Source organism: Lontra canadensis, unplaced genomic scaffold, assembly GCF_010015895.1.
Source record: "Lontra canadensis isolate GAN:19392208 unplaced genomic scaffold, GSC_riverotter_1.0 scaffold2, whole genome shotgun sequence".
NCBI lineage: Eukaryota > Metazoa > Chordata > Mammalia > Carnivora > Mustelidae > Lontra > Lontra canadensis.
Window position 1 is genome coordinate 14310059 of NW_022630996.1, and position 20729 is coordinate 14330787.

General features: G+C 45.3%; 2 protein-coding genes across 2 annotated transcripts in view; one reads left to right on the top strand and one right to left on the bottom strand.

The window, feature by feature from the left end:
* The window catches only part of MKLN1 (muskelin 1), a 323612-nt gene extending 310710 nt beyond the window's left edge, over positions 1-12902 (bottom strand). The window contains exon 1 of the mRNA XM_032869094.1: positions 12335-12902. The gene's annotated coding sequence lies outside the window, so the exon portion shown is untranslated. The remainder of the gene's footprint in view (positions 1-12334) is intronic.
* Positions 12903-15712: 2810 nt separating this feature from the next.
* Positions 15713-16707, top strand: LOC116872985 (atherin-like). Its single transcript, XM_032866558.1, has 2 exons — positions 15713-15841; positions 15937-16707. The coding sequence occupies exon 2, from the start codon at positions 16048-16050 to the stop codon at positions 16705-16707; it is 660 nt and encodes a 219-aa protein (XP_032722449.1). The 5' UTR covers positions 15713-15841; positions 15937-16047.
* The last annotated feature ends 4022 nt before the right edge of the window (positions 16708-20729 follow it).

A 20729-nucleotide genomic window follows, 5' to 3' on the forward strand; every position in this document is an offset into this window, starting at 1 on the left:
CATTGTCCCTTCCCCAGGAGCTAAACTCTTTACATTCAAGCTACATAGGGACCACCTGGATACTTCATGGTTTCTAAAGGTCTAATCATATGTGGTTGGAAAAATTTCCTTCATGGCAGAATGATCTATAGGTTCTACAAAATTCTTCTTTAATATGGGTTCTAGAGACCCAGTAGAAATAGATCATATCCCCAACTCTTTCCCTGAATTTATTCTGCTAAAATCACTGGTTTTTTTGCTGCATTGTTTTCTGGTTATGTATTTGAGCCATTCTTTGTCTTTTTTTCTTTTCTCTTCTTTCTTTTCTTTTCTCTCTTTTTTTTTTCTTTTCCTTTATTTCTTTTTAACTCAGGGAGTTACTTCTATCACTTTGCAATGTCTTTTCCTGGTCTGTGAGCACAGATCTCTATGTTAACCTAAACACCTTCTAAGCTGGATACTGGAGCATGGGAGCCTTAAGTTGATCACCACGGTGATTCAGAAGCAGCAAGACACAGGCGTGCCCACATACTATGAGCTGGTCATGGTTCAAGATGCCCTGTCCAGGGCAAACCATCATCTATCAGGCCCCATGAATGGGATTAGTGGTCTTACAAGGAAAGACGCAAAAGAGATGATCTCTCTATACATGTAGGTACACAAGAAGGTGGTTATCAATAAACGAGGGAATGAATGGCCTCTCACCAGATACCAGATCTGCTGGTGCCTTGATCTTGGATTTCTTAGCCTCCAGAACTGTGAGAAATAAATCTTTTTTTAAGTCACCCAGTCTATGGTATTTTTTATGGCAGCTCTAGCTAAGACATCATCCCTTTCCCCTCTTGTAATGTGCCTGTTTGGGGACTTAGCTTCTGTGGGCCAGCAGTGTCTTGTTCTTCCTTCTTAGAGGTTCTGACCAATTTTCTTATCTTGTCTCAGTCCTATCTCTAATAGTTTTGACTCTTCTATTCTTCATTAGTGCTTATCAGCCTTTCTCTGCTCCCTTCCATGGGGCAACAGACTTCTGAATGTGGCCTCCAAACCACTTTCTGGTCTTTCCTACTTTTCGTGGCCACTGGCCTTCCAGGACACAAAGTGGACCCCTCATCTGCTGAGTGTGAGTGATACCAGCAGAGCTAAGTCAATAAAATGCCATTTAAAAAATTCTATTGCAGGGGCACTTGGGTGGCTCAGTCAGTTAGGCATCAGACTCTTGATTTCAGGTCATGATTTCAGGGTTGTGGAATCAAGCCCCACGTCGGGCTCCACACTCAGTGCGTAGTCTGCCTGAGGTTCCCTCCCTCTCCCTGAACCCCACCTGCTGCTCACTCATGTGCTCTGTCTCCAAAATAAATAAATCGTTAAAAAAATAAAAATTCTATTCTAAGAGCAATTTCTTGTATCATGCACCACCATTTAGTTACTGTTTTTAGAGCCCTCCCCCCAAACACTACCACATTAAACATATACCTCGAAGCTACATCCTGATTCTGGAAATATTAAAAATGAAGAGGGGGAGTTGGTACCTTGTAATCTAGGAAGTACTGTAGTGGAATGATGGTGTTTCTTAGCTATGCATATTAGATGGTCTGCCCCATTCAACAGTACTACCCTGTCTTCATTACCATTCTGACGATAAACATAAGCAAAAAACAAACAAAAACCCATTCATTGTCCTCAGTACTTTTTGCAGACCCCAGTTGTCTCTGGACATTAGCCCTCTTGCATTATTTTCACAGGCCTGAGCCCTTCCTTTGGACAAGGCCCGACTTCTGCCTTCTGTACGTGTCCTTTAAACGTATGAGTTTATCAGAATATTTCTTAAGCAGCCACATTGATCTTTTTTAGATGCTCCCTTTTCTTCATTGAAATCATGGGTTTTTAAAAAAATTTAAGGATTTTATTTATGTATTTATGTATTTATTTATTTATTGAGAGGAAGCAGGGGTAGGGAGCAGGAGGAGGGGCAGTGGGAGAGAGAGAATCCTGAGCAGAACCTGAGCTGAGCACAGAGCCCAACATAGGGCTCAATCTCACAACACTGAGACCGTGACCAGAGCTGTAAATAAGAGTCAGGCACTTGACTGAGCCACCCAGGTGCCCTGGTTTTATAAAAATTTAAATTTCGAGTCATTGTATTCCTCTTTTGCATTCTTTCCTAGCTCTTGGCCAGACACAACCTCATGTCCATCTTTTCACTTAACTTGCTCAAGTCTTCTTTGTGTCAGGTTAGCAAGTGCGGAATTGCCTTCTCAGGCTATTACAAGTTCAAGGATGCCATGGTCACTTATTTTAAGTTGCGTGTCACTTTCACTTCACCAACACATTCTTCTTAGCTGGTAAGAATTAAGCATAGAATAGTACCTCTTCGATAAGCAATTAGTTTAGATTTAAGTCATGCAAACTTTATTTGATGCTCTTTTCCAGCAGAATGAGCTTGTCAGTGGATGTTGAAGTTCTTCATTACCCCTGTATCATGACCCCATGCCAATAATTGTGTCATTTGTATTGGGAAAGCATTATTAATGTTGCCATAACAGGATCACAAGGCCTGACAACACACAGCTAGTGGAGAAAGAGCATAAGCCAAGACTGGGGTGAGGAGTACTCCCCGGGGCATGGGCTGTGAATGCAGATGCTGGCTTGGATTAGGGCAGCTAGGCTCTTCAAGGGTGGTGTCTCTTACCAAGGTAAAGTTCAAGAAGCTATTAATAACAGGCAGTCCAGCATGAAGGATGAGGCCAATGTGTACCATAGTTTAAGGAGATTGCCAACAGGGGTGTGGGCAGCAGAATACAGCCCTCTAGGGAAGAGGACTGGTCTGAGATACGCTAAACAAATGTCAGAGTCATGGTAAAGACGACCAGGGCTCAGGAGGAGGTCCCAAATCTACAGGAAGCCTGGGATGTGATGCAGAATGACCAGAAACTGAAGGTGTGGAGGTCAAGGGGGAAGCCCAGAACTGGACAAACATAGCAGAAGGCAGAACAGGAGGGACCTACAGGTGTCTGAGGCTCACGGCGGTCCAGAACTAGAAGGAAACAAGTTGCAGGGGCTGATGTTGTTGATACATTTGTCCCCAGTCAGAATGGTGTTTAGGTGTCTGGGAGGTCAGGGAGCTAGACCTATGTAGGTGGATCTCTGTAGACAATCCAACACTAAGGAAGGCAAAGACAACTGGACCAGTTGCTTTACTACATGCTCCTGTGACAAGGTCACTTCTGCTTTCATTTTCACCCAAATCTTCTCTACCAGGCATTAATCCTCAGGTCTGTGGGTTTCTATTTGTGTTTATAAGTTCTTAACTCACAAGGCTCCTCTGCTTTGCCTTTGATTGTGTGCTTCTTTTGAACAAATGATAGAGCTTCATATTGGCATGATACAATGCAGCTAGCATTTACTGATGATTTACCCTGTACCAGATACCACACTAGCTGGTTTACCTTACACTAGCTTATTTAATGGCCACAGCATCCTTGAGAGGTAGGTATTATTGTCCCCATCTTAAAAAGAGGAAACTGAGGCTTATATGGTTTATGTAATCAGCCCAAGGTCACACATCTGGGACACATAAGAGCTTAGATTTTGTCTAACAACCTATGTGTTGCTAAAGTGACTACACTGACTTCATTTACACTGTGATTCATCCAAACAAGCCTTATTGACACCTATCAGCCACTAGCTTTTTCATCTAAGTATCTACCTACTTATCCATCTATCTTCTACTTTTATCTCAAATTCTGTAACACTCAGTACTGTACTATGTAAGAAGCCGATTACTGATAAATACTTACTGGATGAATTAATGAAGTTTAAAAATGTGATTAGAATTATTATGTCCCCCTCACCCCGCCCAAAAAAGAATTACTATGTCCTCTTTTGGTTTGGGTATTTATAGTCGACTAGTAAGAATGCTTCAGTTTGCTTTACAAAAATACTACATCCATGCACATTTATTCACTACAAGGAAGAGAAGGAGCAAAGTCTTAAATCAATACTGAACTAAGAAGACGTATGTCATTCCCAAATAAGTCAGGTGAAGGCAAATGTGTTTATATGTTCAAATACATTTGGGTAGTTAAAATAAAGGGGTATCCATAAAACAGATTATTTTCTTCAGAAGTCTGAACCTGAAAAATCTTTCTCATGACATGATCTTCACTTTTGTCTAAATCAGAGGTTGTCAAACCACTGCCCATAAGCCAAATCCAGCACACCCCTTGTTTTTGTATGGTCTGTGAGTTAAGAATGGTTTTCACATTTTTAAGTAGCTGAGTAAGATTTTATTTTTAAAAATGATACTTTACAACATGTGAAAATTATATGAAATTCAAACCCCGGGATCCATAAATAAAGTTTAATTGACACCCAGCCATGCTCATTCATTTACGTATTATCTATGGTGGCTTTCACACTACAATGGTAGGGTTGAGTAGTTAGGACAGAGTATGGCCCACAGAGCCTAAAATATTTCCCGTCTGGCCCTTTACAGAAAAAGTTTGCCAACCCCCAGTCTAACTAAATAATACAGGATGTCATAACATTAAAATGTTGTTTAAACTACATCTGTTACTTTAGTTTCTAATTCAAGGACTCTGGAGTAAAAGGTCAAAACAGGTTTCCATATTCTCAGGACAAAGTCAAAACCTTTTCTCCTTCGATATTCTCTACATTCTCTCCTGAGGGCAGGAGCACCTTTCTGTGGACTGAGAAGCTGGTGGTTTCTCTAACAGGTGATACAGCTCTTCCTGATAAAAAGTCATCTTTGTCTTTGATGGGAAACTGGGGCTGGGCATCCTGGTGAGTGGTTACAGTGTATTACAGGGCTGTAGTGGCACCGAAAGGGATTCTCCAGACTCCATCAACTGATGCAAGGTGGTATGATGGAGTGAGATAGACGAGGAAAAGCAAATTGCTCTTTTTGTCATCACCCAGGACCTAAATAAAGACAAAAATGACTCAGAATGACCAGACACAGGTGAATAGTACTTATCAGAATGTTTTGGGGAGCACTGTGAGAGCTCAGTCAATGTGATGGGTCAAGAGCAAAACCAAGGGAGAAGAACTTCCTTATTTTTCCCGAGATCAAGTTTGGTTTGCAGTAAAATTCAAGGGAATATGTCTTATGTATTTATTTTTTTGAGACCCAAAGATACATTCTATTATCTTTCTGTATCTCTGCCTCTTTCTCTCCCTCTCTCTGTATCTTTTTCTCTCTCTTTCCAATTTAACAAAAGTTTATTGATCATTTATTATGGGTGAGGCACAGGACAAGGATTTATAAGAGAAACAAGTTACAGTGATCTTCCAGGGCCTTTTGGCAACATTTAATGTGAATTGATCTTCCCCAGCATAGTCTTCTCTTGGTTTCTTTGGTCCCATAGTCTCCTGGTTTTATTTTTCTGGTTTCTGCTTCTCAATGTCTATTGTCAGCTCTTTCTTTCTATTCAATCTCTAAATGATCAGAATATAGTCCTGGATCTGCTTTTTAAAAAAATTTTATTCTATCTACTGTCCTCAGGCAATCTTCTACCCAAATTTATAAATCCAGTCCCAGCAGCTTTTCTGAGCCTTGGCCCCATATCAGAAGTCTGCAGTAGACATCTCTACTCTTACGGAACTCTGATCTCCCCTACAATTCAGTTACCATCCAAAGATTCTCCCATCTCGGAAACTGACACCTTTGCTCATGCATCAGATCTTGCCAAGCCTCTTGAGTCAATCATGACTCTCCCTCTCCACAACCCACCATTTCCATTCAATCATCAAGTCCTTTAAAATAACTCTTGACTCTGGTCATTTTTCTTCCTGTGCATGCCTAGCACTATCGTCCTGGAAACCATCATCTCTCACATAAATCTGAAATAATATATTCCTAACTGGTCTTGCCACATCTGCTCTTGCCTCATTCTATTTTATCTCCTCACAGATAATGTCTTTTAGGCAAAAAAAAAAAAAAAAAAAAAGTAAAGTCTTAAAATGAAAAGCCCACAATGCTAACAAAATAGATGTTGTTCTTCAATTAGATTTTATTTTATTTAATAATGTATCATGAACATCTTTTCATACCAGTCTACTGGTCACAATTTTTAACAGCTGCCTACCACACATTTATATAATGTACCATGATTTATTTAACCACTTCTCGATCGATGGACATTTTAGCTGTTTTCAGTCTTTAACTACTATAATTAATGCTTCAGTGAAGATCCTACAAGTTATCCTTCAAGATATGCGTGAGTAAATCTACTGGACGAACACAGAAAAAGTGGAATTGTTAGGTCAAAGGGTTTGTACATTTAAAAATTAGATAAATACTGCAGGTTGTTCACAGAGGTTGTACCAACTTTTACTCCTATTGTCAATGTCAAAAAGTGCCTGCTTCCCAGCCTGAGCTCGTATACTAGTAAACTTTTTGATTTGTGTCAACCTGGTAGAAAATACACCTCATTGCAGTTATAATATGCATACCTCTTGTTAAGGGAAAGGGAGAGCATTTTTACAGATTTTAAAGATACCTTGACTGTACCATATTTGCTATTCCTTTACTTAATTTTCCAAGGTTTTTGATATTTTTCTCATTGATTTATAGGAGCACTTTGATTTCTTCTCAAATAATCTAATTTCCACGTTCTTTCAGGAATCCTAGTATTTTTTAAAAGCCACACTTCAGCCAATTTTTTTAAGTGGGGGGGATGGGCAGAGAGAGGAGAGAGAGAATCTTAAGCAGGCTCCATGTCCAGTGCAAAGCCAGATGTGGGGCTTAATCTCACAACTCTGAGATCATGACCTCAGCAGAAATCAGGAATCAGAAGCTTAACTAACTGAGCTACCCAGATGCCCCCAGCCAATATTTTTTCTAATAATAAGCAAGCATTGAATGTTAACTCCATTAGGGAAGCCCACATGAAGAGTTCACATGTAAAAGTTATGAATTGATTTCTGAAAATAGCTTGACAATCAGTCTCATATGCATACCTGTATTATTTCGTTTAATTTTACTAACAGCCCTTCGAGGCATGTGTTATATAAACCACAAAGTGAAGCTCAGAGTATGTGAATGTCCAGGGTCACACAGCTAGTAAGTGGTCCTCTTCTGGAATCTTCAAAGTGTCGCCATCCATCATTACTGATGGATCATTCCTAAGCTGCATGAGGCTCTGATCCTTGATGCCTTTAATTTCTAATAATTATTGATCCTCTCTTTTTCCTTCTGTAAACTTATCCAACGAATATTTTTAAGTATCTATGATATGCCAGGAATCCTCATGGGCTTTACATTTCAAAGGGGTTATCAGCCATTAGCAAAATAAACCCCAGGTAGTCATAAAGTTTTACTTCTATGAAAAAAATACATAGGATGTTCAGAAAGGTGGACAAAGAAGGACACTTTCATCAGGGTGGTCAGGAAAGGCCTCTTTGAGGAGGTAATATTTATTTTTTTAAAGATTTTACTTATTTATTTGACAGAGAGAGATCACAAGTAGAGAGACAGGCAGAGAGAGAGAGAGAGAGAGAGCGGAGGAAGTAGGCTCCCCGCTGAGCAGAGAGCCCGATGCGGGATTCGATCCCAGGACCCTGAGATCATAACCCAAGCCTAAGGCAGAGGCTTAATCCACTGAGCCACCCAGGCACCTGAGGAAGCGACATTTAAACAGACAGAAATGACCAAAAGAGTGTTCCAGGAAAAGGAAACATGTGAGCTGGGCACTTAAAAATAAGAGCAAACCCGCTGTGGTCAAGGAGCAGAAAAAAGGTCATTGGGATTGAAGTCGGAGGACAGCGCGGGAGATGAGACTAAAGAGGTGGTCTGGGATGGCCTGTAAGGCTTCACAAGCCAGCAAAGGAGTCTGGACTCTATTCTACGTACAATCAGAAGACATGGAAGGATTCTGAGAAGAGAAGCTGATATGATCTGATTTATGTCACATTAGCTGTGAGGACTAGGGAAAAGAGTAGAAGCAGGAAAACCAACCAGAACACTCTTATGGGAGACCAGAAGATGATATTTATATTAGGGGGTGGCAGTGGAGATCAAAAGGGACATATTTTGGAAATGTTCTGGAGGTAGGGTTGATCCGAATTCTTCATGGAGTAGATATGAGAACTTAAGGAAAAGAGAAGAACCATGAGTATCTACATGCTTTTTGGCTTGAAGAACTAGTGAGGGGTGATGACATCTGTTTGAAGGAGAAGGCTCCAAGAATGAAGAATTGTGTATCACTGTAGTATTTCCTCATTTCCTTATGCAGCCTTTACCTCACAGACCATGATTTTACTCTTTCCCCAATACCTTTATTTTCCTTCCCTACTTGCCTTATCGTCCTTATCCCAAACAACTACTTCTATCTAATTCCTCTACTCCCATCCACTCCTTAATCCATTATAATCTGCTCCTATCCCCATTATTCCGATAAACTCCTTCTTGCCAAACACAATGACCTCCTTGTCCCCAAACCCAAGTCCTTATTTTTCTTGACCTTTCCCTAGCATTTAATACTGTTGATATTTCCTCCCTTGGCTTCTCTGAAACAACTGGTTTCTGATCCTCCTAACCTCTATGGATATTCTTCCCCCTGTAGCATTGTGTCCTCACTTTTTTTTTTTTTTTTTTTTTGCCTCATTTTTCAAATGCTGGCATTTAAATAGGTTCCAGAGTAGGTCCTTTTCTCCTTTTGCTCCATCTTTTCTCTTGGGGATTTCATCTTAGGGATTACACCTACTTCCATGAGCTATCATTTATTCTGATGTCCTCATCATAGATCTCTTGAGTTCTACACTGTCCTGTTCAAGTATGTATAGACCGTTTCACTTTGATATCCTCACAGAGATTTCAAACTCAACACTGACAAAATCAAACTACTTACCTTCCCTCCTCAACCTACTGTTCTTCTTGAAGTCCCCATCTTAGCAACGGGTACCACGATCCTCCCATTTACCTAAGCCATAAGTCTCTTATTCCTTCATCTTGCAAATATAATCAATAATAAAATTCAATTGAGTCTGTCTTTAATATTTCCTGAATCCTTCCCTCTTCTCCATTTCCATTCTTGCTGTTTATATTAAGATGTCCATCATTTTTTTTCCTGTAATACTAAAACAACCTCCTAACTAGTCTCCCTGTTTATAGTGTTAATCACCCTAATAAATTATCCAAACTGGAGTGAACTTCTTTCTAAAATGGACATTTGATCACCTCAATGTGCTCCTTCAAATTCATCGGTGGCTCTCCATTGGGCTTAGGGTAAGTTGAAACCTCTTAGGAAGGTATGCAAGACCTTTCCTAATACAAGACCTTGTTGATCTTTCTTGGTATGTCCTTTAGAACTTTACCACATATTCATACAATGCACTTACTGACACTCTCTACCACTTGCTGGGCACTGTCTCTTACCTTCAGCTCTCTGGGCACAATTTTTACCAGGACTTTACACATACTACTTTCTTTGTCATTTCTCTTTAACTTGCCCACTTATCTGGACTACTTCTACTTATCCTTCCACACTCATTTCCAAACTCATCTTGTCTGGTGAGGGACCCTAAATAAACTCAGTCAGGGTTAGGTACCCCTCTAATAAGGTCCCTGTTGATATCATCTCACTGTTGTGTGATCAGTCATAACTCATCTATCCCCTCGTTATCCTATAAGGTCCTTTAGAGCGGGCTGCCCTATTCAGTTTTGTATTCCCAGTGCCCAGCACAGTCCCTGGCACATAGCAGGCACTCAGTAACAAGTGAATAAAATCACAATCAGCTCTTTTCTCTGTGGCACAAATCTCACATTTCCTCATGCTACTTCTTAACATCTTCAACTTGTAAAATTTGGAAATCTGTGCTAGATGTATTTTTGCCTATCACTAATTAAAATAGAGACATAGATTATTATCTCCATGAGGATTTGGTTGATTATTTATTTCTTGTAGAGCTCTTCCTCATCACTCTGTGGTTTTGTTCGACAAAGTACTTGGTTAACTAAATCTGAAATGACTGAAAGATCTTTCCATACACTTTTTATATTCTTTCTCTTATCCTGTTGCTTCTACACCACCACCAGGGAACCAGAGATTCAGTACATTGGGAATAAGGTTGATTTTATTTGGGTTGTCTGACAACTGGCACTAAAAAATGATGTATCAACAGCAAATCACTTCCCATTATCATCTCCCCCAAGGTCTCTATGGATAGGCATTCCAGTTTCAGTGTTAAAATTTAACATGGCAAAATCCAGCTAAAATTGAAATTTTTATGTAGTGACTTCAGTGTAATCACAGAACTTTATGAATGGAAGGAACCTTAGAGATCTTTAGTCCAGCACTTTCATTAAGCTTCTCAGAGGAAACTGGTGAGGAGACCTATAATGGCTTGCCCAAGGTCATCCAGTTTAGAGGACAAGTAGGAGCAAATTTCTGTCTTTCAGTTGACCAATCTTTCTACCATGCACCCTTTTATTTTCTATCTAAAAATATTATCTACATCAGAACCCACCTAATGTTTTACGTACCACTTATTTTTATGATATTGCCTTTGTGGTATTCTTACCATTAAAAGAAAGGACCTTAAAAAAGAAAGCAAGGCTGTCTCATCCAGGTGGAATTGGTAAAAGAGACAATTAGTACATAAAGTAATGGGCTCTTATTTGTAGGGTAGCCATGTCATCACACTTTGTTCTCTGAGCGCCCCAACTAACCCAAGCTTATGTCTGTTCCTGGGGCCTGGATTCCATTCAATTCCATGCTTTATTTAGTCTAAATGATTTCCCTGGCTTCAATGTGTATTTTTTTGAGCTTCATTTTAGAAATATCATACTTAAATCTGCTCTGTGTTGGAGTTTGTTTTAGTTCTAACTCTGAGGAACAAGGATTCTGAGTAAAAGAAATAAAGATGATGGATTTTTCTAGGCTTCACATTTCAAGAATGGCTTTCTCAAATGGCAACTGGAAGTCTAATTTATTCCTCAGATGATGACGTTTTCCATGGGAATCAGAATTTAATTGGGATAATTTGTTTTCACGGAAAGCCCAGATTTTCTTTCCAAGAGGATCGGTTTGATAATGTTTTACCAGCTAGTGCACAGAGACCAAATATAAAACAGTTCTGAGAAACAGGAAGTGAACCTGACTGGTCTAGTCTGCGTGTCCCTGGCAGTGACGCAAATACAGAAATCAAATTAGGAAAACAAGATATGTGGGTGTGAGGCAATCGATAACAATCCAGGATGCTACAAAGCAAGGAAGAACGCCTTGAACCAAATGCCACTCATTTTAATAACACCCTGAGAACTTTGATTTCCACTGAACATGCTAGTGGTTAGGGAGCGGGATGAGCTTGAGTTCCCTAGCAACAGCATGTGCTTTTGAGACCGTCATTAGCCTTTCAGTTAATCCCGCCAACCCCTTACTTCTAAATGTATGACTGACATTAAAAAGGAAAAAAAAAGAAAAGAAAAAGAAAAGGAATGATATTTCAGAAAGTGCTTTGAAATTTCCAGGACCAAATGGGAAGGAATTAAAAAAAAAAAAAAAAAGTTGTCCTGAGAATTGTTCTCAGGTAAAAGAACTCATACGTGTCCACCCCGTCCCCACATTCACTGCTCTCGGTTCTCTGTTTCTGAATCCCCTGTGGGTAAAGGGCAATGGAAGGGAAGTGGCTGAGAGTTTAAGGCAGTCCCCTCCTGGAACATCCATCACAGTCGGAAAGCGGGGTGAATAGTGGGGTGGGCAGTTTGTGTGGGGCGGAGGCTGGAGGGGGGTTAGAGTGGGAGGTACCGTAACACCCAGGTTTCTTTCCCCTTTATGCAGAATAAATTATCCTGGTGGAAGGAGCCTGAGGAAGGAGGGTGGTGAGGGGGAATGAAGCTATTTTTCCTATTGATTGTTTAATTGCACCAGAGGCTGTTCGTCCGAGGCCGCTGGCCAAAAGCATTATTTTGGTGGCTAAAGTGAGGTTGGGCAGGTTTCCATCCCCTTCCTTAGTTTTAAACAAGACGACCCACAAAGCGCAGCCGGGCTATAGGAATATGGTGTATGCTGACTTTTGCTACTCAGCTGTACCCTAAAGCGCCAAGCCTGATGGGACGATGGTTCTCAAACCCTGAATCATTGCTCTAGCTCTGTTCTGGGTTCGGGATGCACAGCTCTTCTTTGTAGCCTCGGTCAGCTTCGGGGTGTTATTAGAATCGTAATTATTGCTGCGTTTGGCTGGCCATTCCTATTATGGCCTGGGTCCCTTTCGACTAGACACTGGCTCCTTCAGTTTGGCCGGGTGACTCCTAGTTCTCCCCGCCTCCCCACCTACCCCCCGCCCAGCCCCCTGCGCGCTCCCTTCCCAAGGCGACCACCTGCGCCACCCCACTTACCATCTGCCCCGCGGGGAGGGCCCCTCGGGGTAGCGGTGCCCTCCCTGCTCCCGGGCGGCTCTGGGGGAGCTCGGTGTTTGCCTCCAGCCCTTCGCTACCGGAGAGATCAGGTTCCTCCCCTCCTCCCCCTCCAGCTCCGGCCGCCGCCGCCGCCGCCGCCGCCTCCTTCTTGCATGACACAGCAGAACCGCAGCTGCTGCGGCGAGTCCCAACCATCCGCCCAGGAAGCGCCGCAACACGGACTCGGGAGGGGCGAAGGGGGGCGAGGCAGGGGCCACCGCCGAGGGGGATTCTTGCCCCCACTCTTCACCGCACACTTGTTTCCCAGCCCAGGGGCATAGGAGCAAAATCGGGCTAAAGTCGACCAGGCCGAGCCGTTGAGGAATGCTGGGGTTTGGCGTCAGAAGGGATGGGACCCGAGAAAAGGGTGCGAAGGAGACCCCAGTAGGGGCAGGACACTGCAGGTAAAGAAGGGAAAGAAGAGGCCGAGAAGTCAAGGGCCAGGCTGTGAAGGAGAATAAAGGAGGTCAAAGAGAGGTAAGGAGGGAGAGTTGCTGAGAAGGGAGACGGAGCTGGGAAAGGGGGGTGGGGGGAGCTGCAGGGCAGGGAGGACTGGGAGGGAGGATTGGGGGAGGCCTGAGCTAAGTACCCAGGCAGTAGGGGGGCTGAATTGGGAGGCAAGGGCACAGAAAGGGAAAGGGATGGAAGAATGAGGCACTGGATAGGAACGTAAAAATCGGGGACATTATTAGAAGAGATGTAGTGGAGATCATTCATCATGGCTGATGAGGTAAACTGATGAGGTGGGAAAAGATATAGTTGAGGAAGAGCCAAACGAAAGGGTGATCTTCCATCCCACCCTTTAGTTTACTGAGAAGTTTTTCATAATTCCGCCAGTACACAAAGGGAGTTTTCCTTAAAATGGAAACGCATGAACTAAAGCATGGAAATAGCTGCTTCGCGTAGCTTTACAGCATAAAATCTCCATGGTCCACAAAAACTTTGAGGCAGAGATTTGGGGTTTAAGGCATAAGCACTTACAGGGGTTGTGATTCAGTAATGCCGAGGGCACTCAAAACTGGTGTTACAGTTTCCACACAACACTGAACTTGAATAAGTCAGAGTGTTTGCTTAATGTTTCAGTTAAATGCACTGGAAATGATGACAAAGTTATTGGCTGAAACTATCCTAAAAATGCACCTGCTTCTTTTTCTTTCTCTCTATACTCACACATAGATACATATATATAATTTCTAGTGTCTAGCATGTTCAGTATGATTAGGGGAAACATATGTTTTTGTGATTATTTTATTTCCCACCAAAACACAAGCTACGCATTTTACAGCAAACCAGCTGCTTCTCACCATTTGAAAGAATGTGGTCAGAAAAGTAATGCAAAAACTGCCACTTTGGTTTTGTCTGTACCTTCCAGGTCATATCTTCGTACCTCACTTCCTGACACAAACAAGTTTTTACTGTTGTCAGCAACAAAGCCCTAATATAGCTGCGGAAGAGAAAAACTGCATTGCATTTAGCCTCCTGCAAGCATCATCAACAGTTACTGGAGGAATGTAATTCCAGAAAGCTTTAAAGCTGGTGGTGATGGTAATTATGTATCAAATGCCTGATTCTATTTCTGTTATTATTGTTTTGTCATTTCTGTTCTACCCAAGAGCCGGCTGAACTCGCAGGGAGAAATCCGGTTTTTCTTTTAGACTTTGTAAAAATTAATCAGCCCCGGTAGAAAACTCATTGCTCTCGGGGAGAATAAAGTAGGAGCCACGAAATGTCATTTTAGCAGAGCGTGGGTTTTGCGACTGTAGGAAAGGATTTAAGGACGCGCCTTCTGTTCGGTTTCCTATGTAACGAGCAAAGGCTACACGCACGCACAGACGCCACAGCTCCCGGATGCTGTGGCTCCCTTATCTGGGCTTCTGCAGCTCCAGAAGCCCCTTCGGGATGCTGCGAGGGGCTCCCGGTGGGTGGTGGTAGGAACGCTGCGGCCGCCGCCGCCACTCCTGCCGCTGCTGCTGTTGTTGCTGCTGCAGTCACGTGGGAGCCCCTTTAAGTTTCCATAGAGAGGCCTCTCCGGTGTCACATGATGGACATGATATAATGAAACAACATTGTGGAGAGGAAAGCATTAGGGGAGCCCACGGCTACAAAAACAAGTGAGTGAGAAGAGGTGGGAGGAAGAGAAACTACGCCACCTCCCCTGCAGCCGAGCCGCACGCAGCAGCCTGCGAGAAGTGGGCGACGCCGGGGGGCAGGGAGACGGGGTCCTCGGCCCCGGCCCGGGGACCTTGCCGCCTACCGCGGACAGCACAACTTTTAGCCGGCAGCCTCGGCCACCACCGCACCTGTCTCCGGAGCCTCCATCGCTCCTCGTGACGATCCAAGGGAAATTCTAGAAGAATACGCTCTACAAATATACATGCGCATCATTTTCCTCCTTGCGTCTCGCTCTAGAAGGAAAGAGAAAGGGATTCGAGCGCAGCGTGCGTTCCGCCCCAAGGTAAGTTCTGGAGGGTGGGGAGAGCCGGCCCAGCAGGACTTCGGTGGGAATTTTGCTCTCCGCTGAGCCCTCTCGAGGTGAACGAGGCGTCCCCTCGCTGCCGGCGACGCGGATGGGTCGGATGGTCCAGCAGGAACATTTCCACTGTGGACTCTGTTATTTCCTCTTTCGCACGCCCGGCGGTCCCACCCTCGGACTCCCCGGGGCGCCTGGCCTCCCCCCGGAAGGGCCCGCAGGTCACGGCCGGGATGTTGGGAAGCCGGGCGAGGGAAGGTAGGGGTTGTGGCGTTGGCCGGGAATGCCCAGGCGATTTCGCCATGTTTGTGTTGCTAAGAGCACTTTTTTCCCCTTTGAGGTGGCTTGATGCCACATGGCTCCTCCAGAGCTGCTGCCGGGTTGAGAGAGAGAGAGCGTGCGTGTGTGTGTGTGTGTGTGTGTGTGTGTGTTTTCAATGTCCGCATTCCAGCTAATGTTGCGCAGATAAAATTCAAACTTGAGGTAAACAGAAGAGGAGGAGGAGGAGGAGGAGGAGAGGGGGGAGGGAGGGAGGGGGAGACTGTTTCCATTTCGAGATCCCACCTCTTCACTCCGCGGAGACCAACATCCCGAACGCAGAGAGCACTCGCCGGGTACTCCCACCTACCCCACCTTTGCTGTCCACCAGAAATCAGGCGGCGGGGGGGCGGGGGGAGGGTGCTCGCGGAGGACACGGCGTCTGGGTTCTGAAAGGGAAAAACACCCTTGGCACTCAGGCCTTTGGCTACCTCCTTTTCGCCGGGAGGGACGGAGGATGCCTCGGATTGCTCTGGGGCCGGGGAACAGGAGGACAGCGCTCCCGGGGAACAGGGGCGGGGGGTGGGGGGTGCCTGCCCCTCTCACTCCTTCTTACTTTAGGGGACTAGACTGTCTCGCTCCCACCCCACCCCAGGCGCAGGTTCCTGCAGGCGGGCTGGGTGGGTCTCCAGGTTTCCAGAGGGCCGGTTGCGTAGCAGGTGTGTGGTGGGCATTTCTATTTTGTAAGTCTTGCATTGGTGGGACGACGTGGATGGGCAGAGCTGCGTCTTAATTTTTTTTTTTTTCAAATTAGGGAGAAAATTCAAGACGTTACATCCCACTCCTCCCGTTTTAAATACTGATTCAGCTCGAAGCTAGGCTGAAGGGTGAGTGGGGATGTTTAAGGGTGAGGGTGAGCTTCGTCATGTGGAAAACGAGGCATCTGACAGCTTGTGGCCACCACCCCCGGCCCCGGGCGGAATGCGGGCTGGGTGGTCCGACAGGGGTGGCGTCCCACGAGGTGGGAGCCGGCACCGGGTCCCGGAGTGCGCGAGGGTCCAAAGCCCTAGTCGCCGGGGACTGCCTGGCCGGGAGGCGGCGGCCACGTGAGGGTGGTCTGGGTGGTCTGTGGAAGCGCTGGAGCCCAGAGATGGGTGTGAAGTGCGTAGCACAGTCGTGCCGGGGGCGGACACGAAACACCCGTGGGCGGGGGACGCGCGGAGGAGCGGAGACTCGCGCGGGCCCGACCCCGCAGCCGTGGCGACGGTTTTATTCCGAGCGGCGGCCGGAGCCGGGCGCCTTCCCCGCTGGGCCTGCGTCCCGGGCGCGGGTGGGTGCGCACTTCACAGCCCTCTCCTGGGAGACCGTTTCCGGGCGGGGTCCCTGGCCCCGAGCGAGGGCTGTAAACAGGGTGGCGCCCTCTGCCCCCCCGCCCCCGGCCTGCCGGGGCGCGCGGCCGGCGGCGCCCGGAGCGGCGGAGGCGCGGCCGCGGCGCTGGGCAGTGGCGGCGGGGGCGCGCCCGCTCCCCGCCGCCCCCGCGCGCCCCCGCCGCCCGGCCGGCCGGCCTCTTCTGTTTTTGTTTTGATGGAGCCCGCGTGCGGCTGGCGCGTGTCGAGTCACGTGCCGTGGGCGGGAGGGGGCTGGGGCGCGGGAGGCGAGGGCGCGGTGACGCACGCGTCCGGAGGGCCTGGCGCCCGCGGGGGCTGCGGGGCGAGGGGGCGTGTGCCTCGGGCAGATCCCGGTCGTGCGGGGTGCCGGGGCTGCATCTGGTGGGGTTCGTGGGAGTTGATGCTGGTGAGCGCTGTTCGGACGTGGGTGTGAATCCCACAGCGCTTCGAGCTCGTCGTCACAGCATCTAGGCGAGCCTCCTCCAAGCCGGCGGGGGGGCCGGCCTGCGCTGATTCGGTCAGAGATCGAGCTCGACCTTACCGGAGTTTTCTGTGGGCACGTAAAGATCTGTAGGTGGTTCTTAATCCTGCCTAAAAATTACAAACAACTTGAGAGCCGTAGAAAGAACTGCGTTGCCTGGCCCTGCCCCAAGGCCAGTTGAACCCAAATCCAAATAGGGCCTGGACGTTGAGTATTTAGGGGAAAAAAAACCCCAAAAAACCTCCCTCGGTATTTTTGACGCACAGTGAGGGGTGAGAACTTACCGAGGTAGTGAGCTTGTTGGGAGTGAAACCATCCCTTCTTAGGGATGAAATAGTAAAAATAGCAGACGTAGTTAGCACGACTTGGTCTGTCACTAGAAGGGTCACTGTGTGTCGGCATGATGGCTGCGCAGATTGTGATACTTGATGAAATATTGGCATTCCCCATCTTACAGTTGGAAACTGGAAATTCAGGAGGAAAAGTAAAAGTTGGCCAGTGACGACCCGTGACCAGTACGCAGGGAGGCTGCCTCTGGACCTCAGGCTTCGGACCGTGGCTTATGCTGCTGGAATTAGGCCTTTACCTAAGGGCCCCATCTTTGTGTGACTAGGAATCCTTCTCTGTTTGCCTACCAGCCTGCGAATTTAACTGCATGTATTTACGAATGTACTTTTATTTGCAAAGTGTTGCTTCTGTTGAAGGGAGGAGAATCTTGTGGTGAATTGCTAAGGCCCATAGGCTATGAACATTTACATGAAGTTTGTTGTGAGGAGAGGGGGATCCTGGTACTGTGGAGAGAACAGATTCTGTGGAAGTGTTTTTGTTTTGAGATGTCAGTGAAGTGCCTAGAAGATGCAGGTATCTTCCAGAGATTTACATGAGCAGACACAGAAGTCCTTCAGGTTCCTACTAATGATTGTTGTCTGGTATCCTTAGCTGTGTAGCAGACGGAAGCACATTACCAAGTTTTAGGGATTGGTTTTCATGTTGCTTGCAGTTAGGGTGAGGAAAGTTTATGGACCCACACAGGCGAGACCATCCCCGTAGACATGAGTGCGTGGGTCTAGCATGGAAATCATCTCCCTCCTGTCATCCTGTCTTTCTTCACCGTCGGAGCCACTTTGGTCCAGCATTGCCTAATCAGTTGTGGTTCCTCTGCCCCTCTCTGCATAGGGGGTTCCTCTGCCTTTAGAGTTCCTTCTTTCTTTAGGAAATCTCCTCTGGTTTCCCCTCAGAAAACACTTAAATATCCTCCTTGTGTCAGCGCTGTGTTTTGTACATACTTGCATCACTGCGTTTATTACAACATGTCATACCGGTTTTGTTTACACGTGGGGTGAACCCTCCTGCTAAATTCAGCTTGTCTCAGGTGGGAGTGGTGATTGTTGACCTGTTATCACTGGGACCCGGTAGGCACGTAGGTTTGCTGTATCCCTCTGAATTGAAGTCGTGTTGGGAACAGACCAGGTATTGGTCTGCGTCACCCACCTGGCAAGGGGCTGCTGTATGGGACAGCACCATTACTGAGAATTTGCTTATGGTTAGTCTAGTACCCGATGGGTAAATGTTTAGGTTAAGGTTGTTGTGCCTTTAAAAGGAAAACCTTGATTCCTTTTTTTGGGCCCGAAACTGTGCTTCGCCTTTATAGATTCTAAGGTGTTTACCGGGTAGTATTTTGGACCCATGTGAGGCCTTCGTACTATAGAGCATTTGTTTGTGTGTTCCGTGAACTTCTCATGTAATTCATGAGGACTCCTTTTTTTTTTTTTTAAGAAGCAGAATGGATTGATTATGAATACTTATAATTAGGAGTAGTTACAAGGCTGGTGGATTCAAGCTCTTGGCCTGTAAACTAAATGAAAGTGCCTTAAGCCTAATCACTTTCTCTAAGATGTATTGTGAATAGCAGGTTCTGCATTTGTCTTACTGGCCATTGTATCCCCCGTGCCCTGTACAGTGCCTGACACATAGCAGGTGCTTATAATTATTTGTTGAATGAACTAATGTTCAAGTAACTTAACCCCTCTAATTTAGCTTCAGAAGTTACGTTGTAGAGCTGGAGAGGGGGCTGAGTAGCAGTAACTAACCTGAATTTACTGTTCCTCCAAGGAATGCAGTCTCTTCAGGGGCACAATTGTTAGCTCAGTGACTCTGATTTCTTCCCTGTAAGATAAGTGGCAGGACTTCTTACCCTTTCTTAATAACAGAAGAATAAGTCACAAGATTGGGGGCTCAAGTCACTAAGAGGGAGTTGAAAGTGTAAATCACATTGAAGGAGTTCCTTACATTGCCTGTGCGCTTGTCCAGGATTCTTCTTCAAAGAACTAAAATCGGGCACCGAGCTGTGTTAGAAAATTTGGTTTGTAAAATGGAAGGGGATTATGTATGTTAATAGAGTCTGAAGAGAATTCTGAAAATATATCCAATGTGGCATGACGTGGAGAAAAGCGCTTCAACAGGAAAAACAGGAATGGAAACATTTATTTCTTAAATCTCTAAATCTCAGTCCGTGGTAATCCTAACACTGAAGTTACGAATTTCTGAAAGGGGTACTTAAAAATGTAAATAGAAACATGTTGAGTGATACAGATAACCACTACTACACTTTGAAATGCTTAGGCAGAAAGGTACCATACACATCAAACATCTGTTCCAAAGGCGAGCCCTAAGGCCAGAAGTTGTAGATTTCATTTCATGTGGTAGGTGCTGTATTGGTGGGTTGATGTGGAGCCCGATATGTGGTCGAGTGCTTGTATAAGATGGCGCAGTGGCTCTGTGCTCTGCGTCAGACTCACCTGCCCTGTGGTGTGATGCATGGCTGGATTACAGGCCTGTCCTCGTGCCTGGGACGCAGGCTGGCTTCCTGTCATTCTGCTAGTATGTGTTGCACAGATGAAAACTAATTTTATGCTAGCATAAGGAAAACATAATTGAAAATGTAAATTTTTTTTTTTTTTTTAAGATTTTACTTATTTATTTGACAGAGAGAGAGAGATCACAAGTAGGAAGAGCAGCAGGCTGGGGGTAGGGGTGGGGGAAGCAGGCTCCCCGCTGAGCAGAGAGCTCGATCCCAGGACCCTGAGATCATGACCTGAGCTGAAGGCAGAGGCTTAACCCACTGAGCCACCTAGGTGCCCCAATCTTTTTTTTTTAAACCATACGATACATTCCAAGATAAAAAATAGGACATTTCTTTTGGAGGAGGTAGGATGAGGAGGGTAAGTTTCTTTTTTAGCACTTTCTGGCCTCTTAATCCTTCATGGTTGCTCTTTACAGACTTTTGGTGTAAACGTCATTGATGGTAGTGGGGGTGGGAAGAAGCCCCCAAACTATCAACCACATATCCCATAAATTCCTGCTGTTGACCCTCAGAACCGAACCAAAATACGACCATAACAAGACAAAACCCACCTCTGCTGTCGGCAACAGAAGTTAACTCAGCCTACCAATTAAATAAAAAAGTCTGTGAGATTTGAGTTGTGCAGACATCAGTAATATGAAGGTTTTTTTTAAAGGTATTAAATATAAATTATTCAAGACAGAAGAATTTATATGTGTCTGTATAGCAGTAATATAAGAATTCATATTGCAGAAGATCGTATGGGACCACTTGGATTCAGATGTACAGTTAATGAATTATTTTAGGTATATTGAGAACTGTCTCAATAAACTGGCTTTGTTTCTTTATCCTCATTGGAGTGGGTGGTTGGATCAGTCGTTCCCAAACTTGGGCAC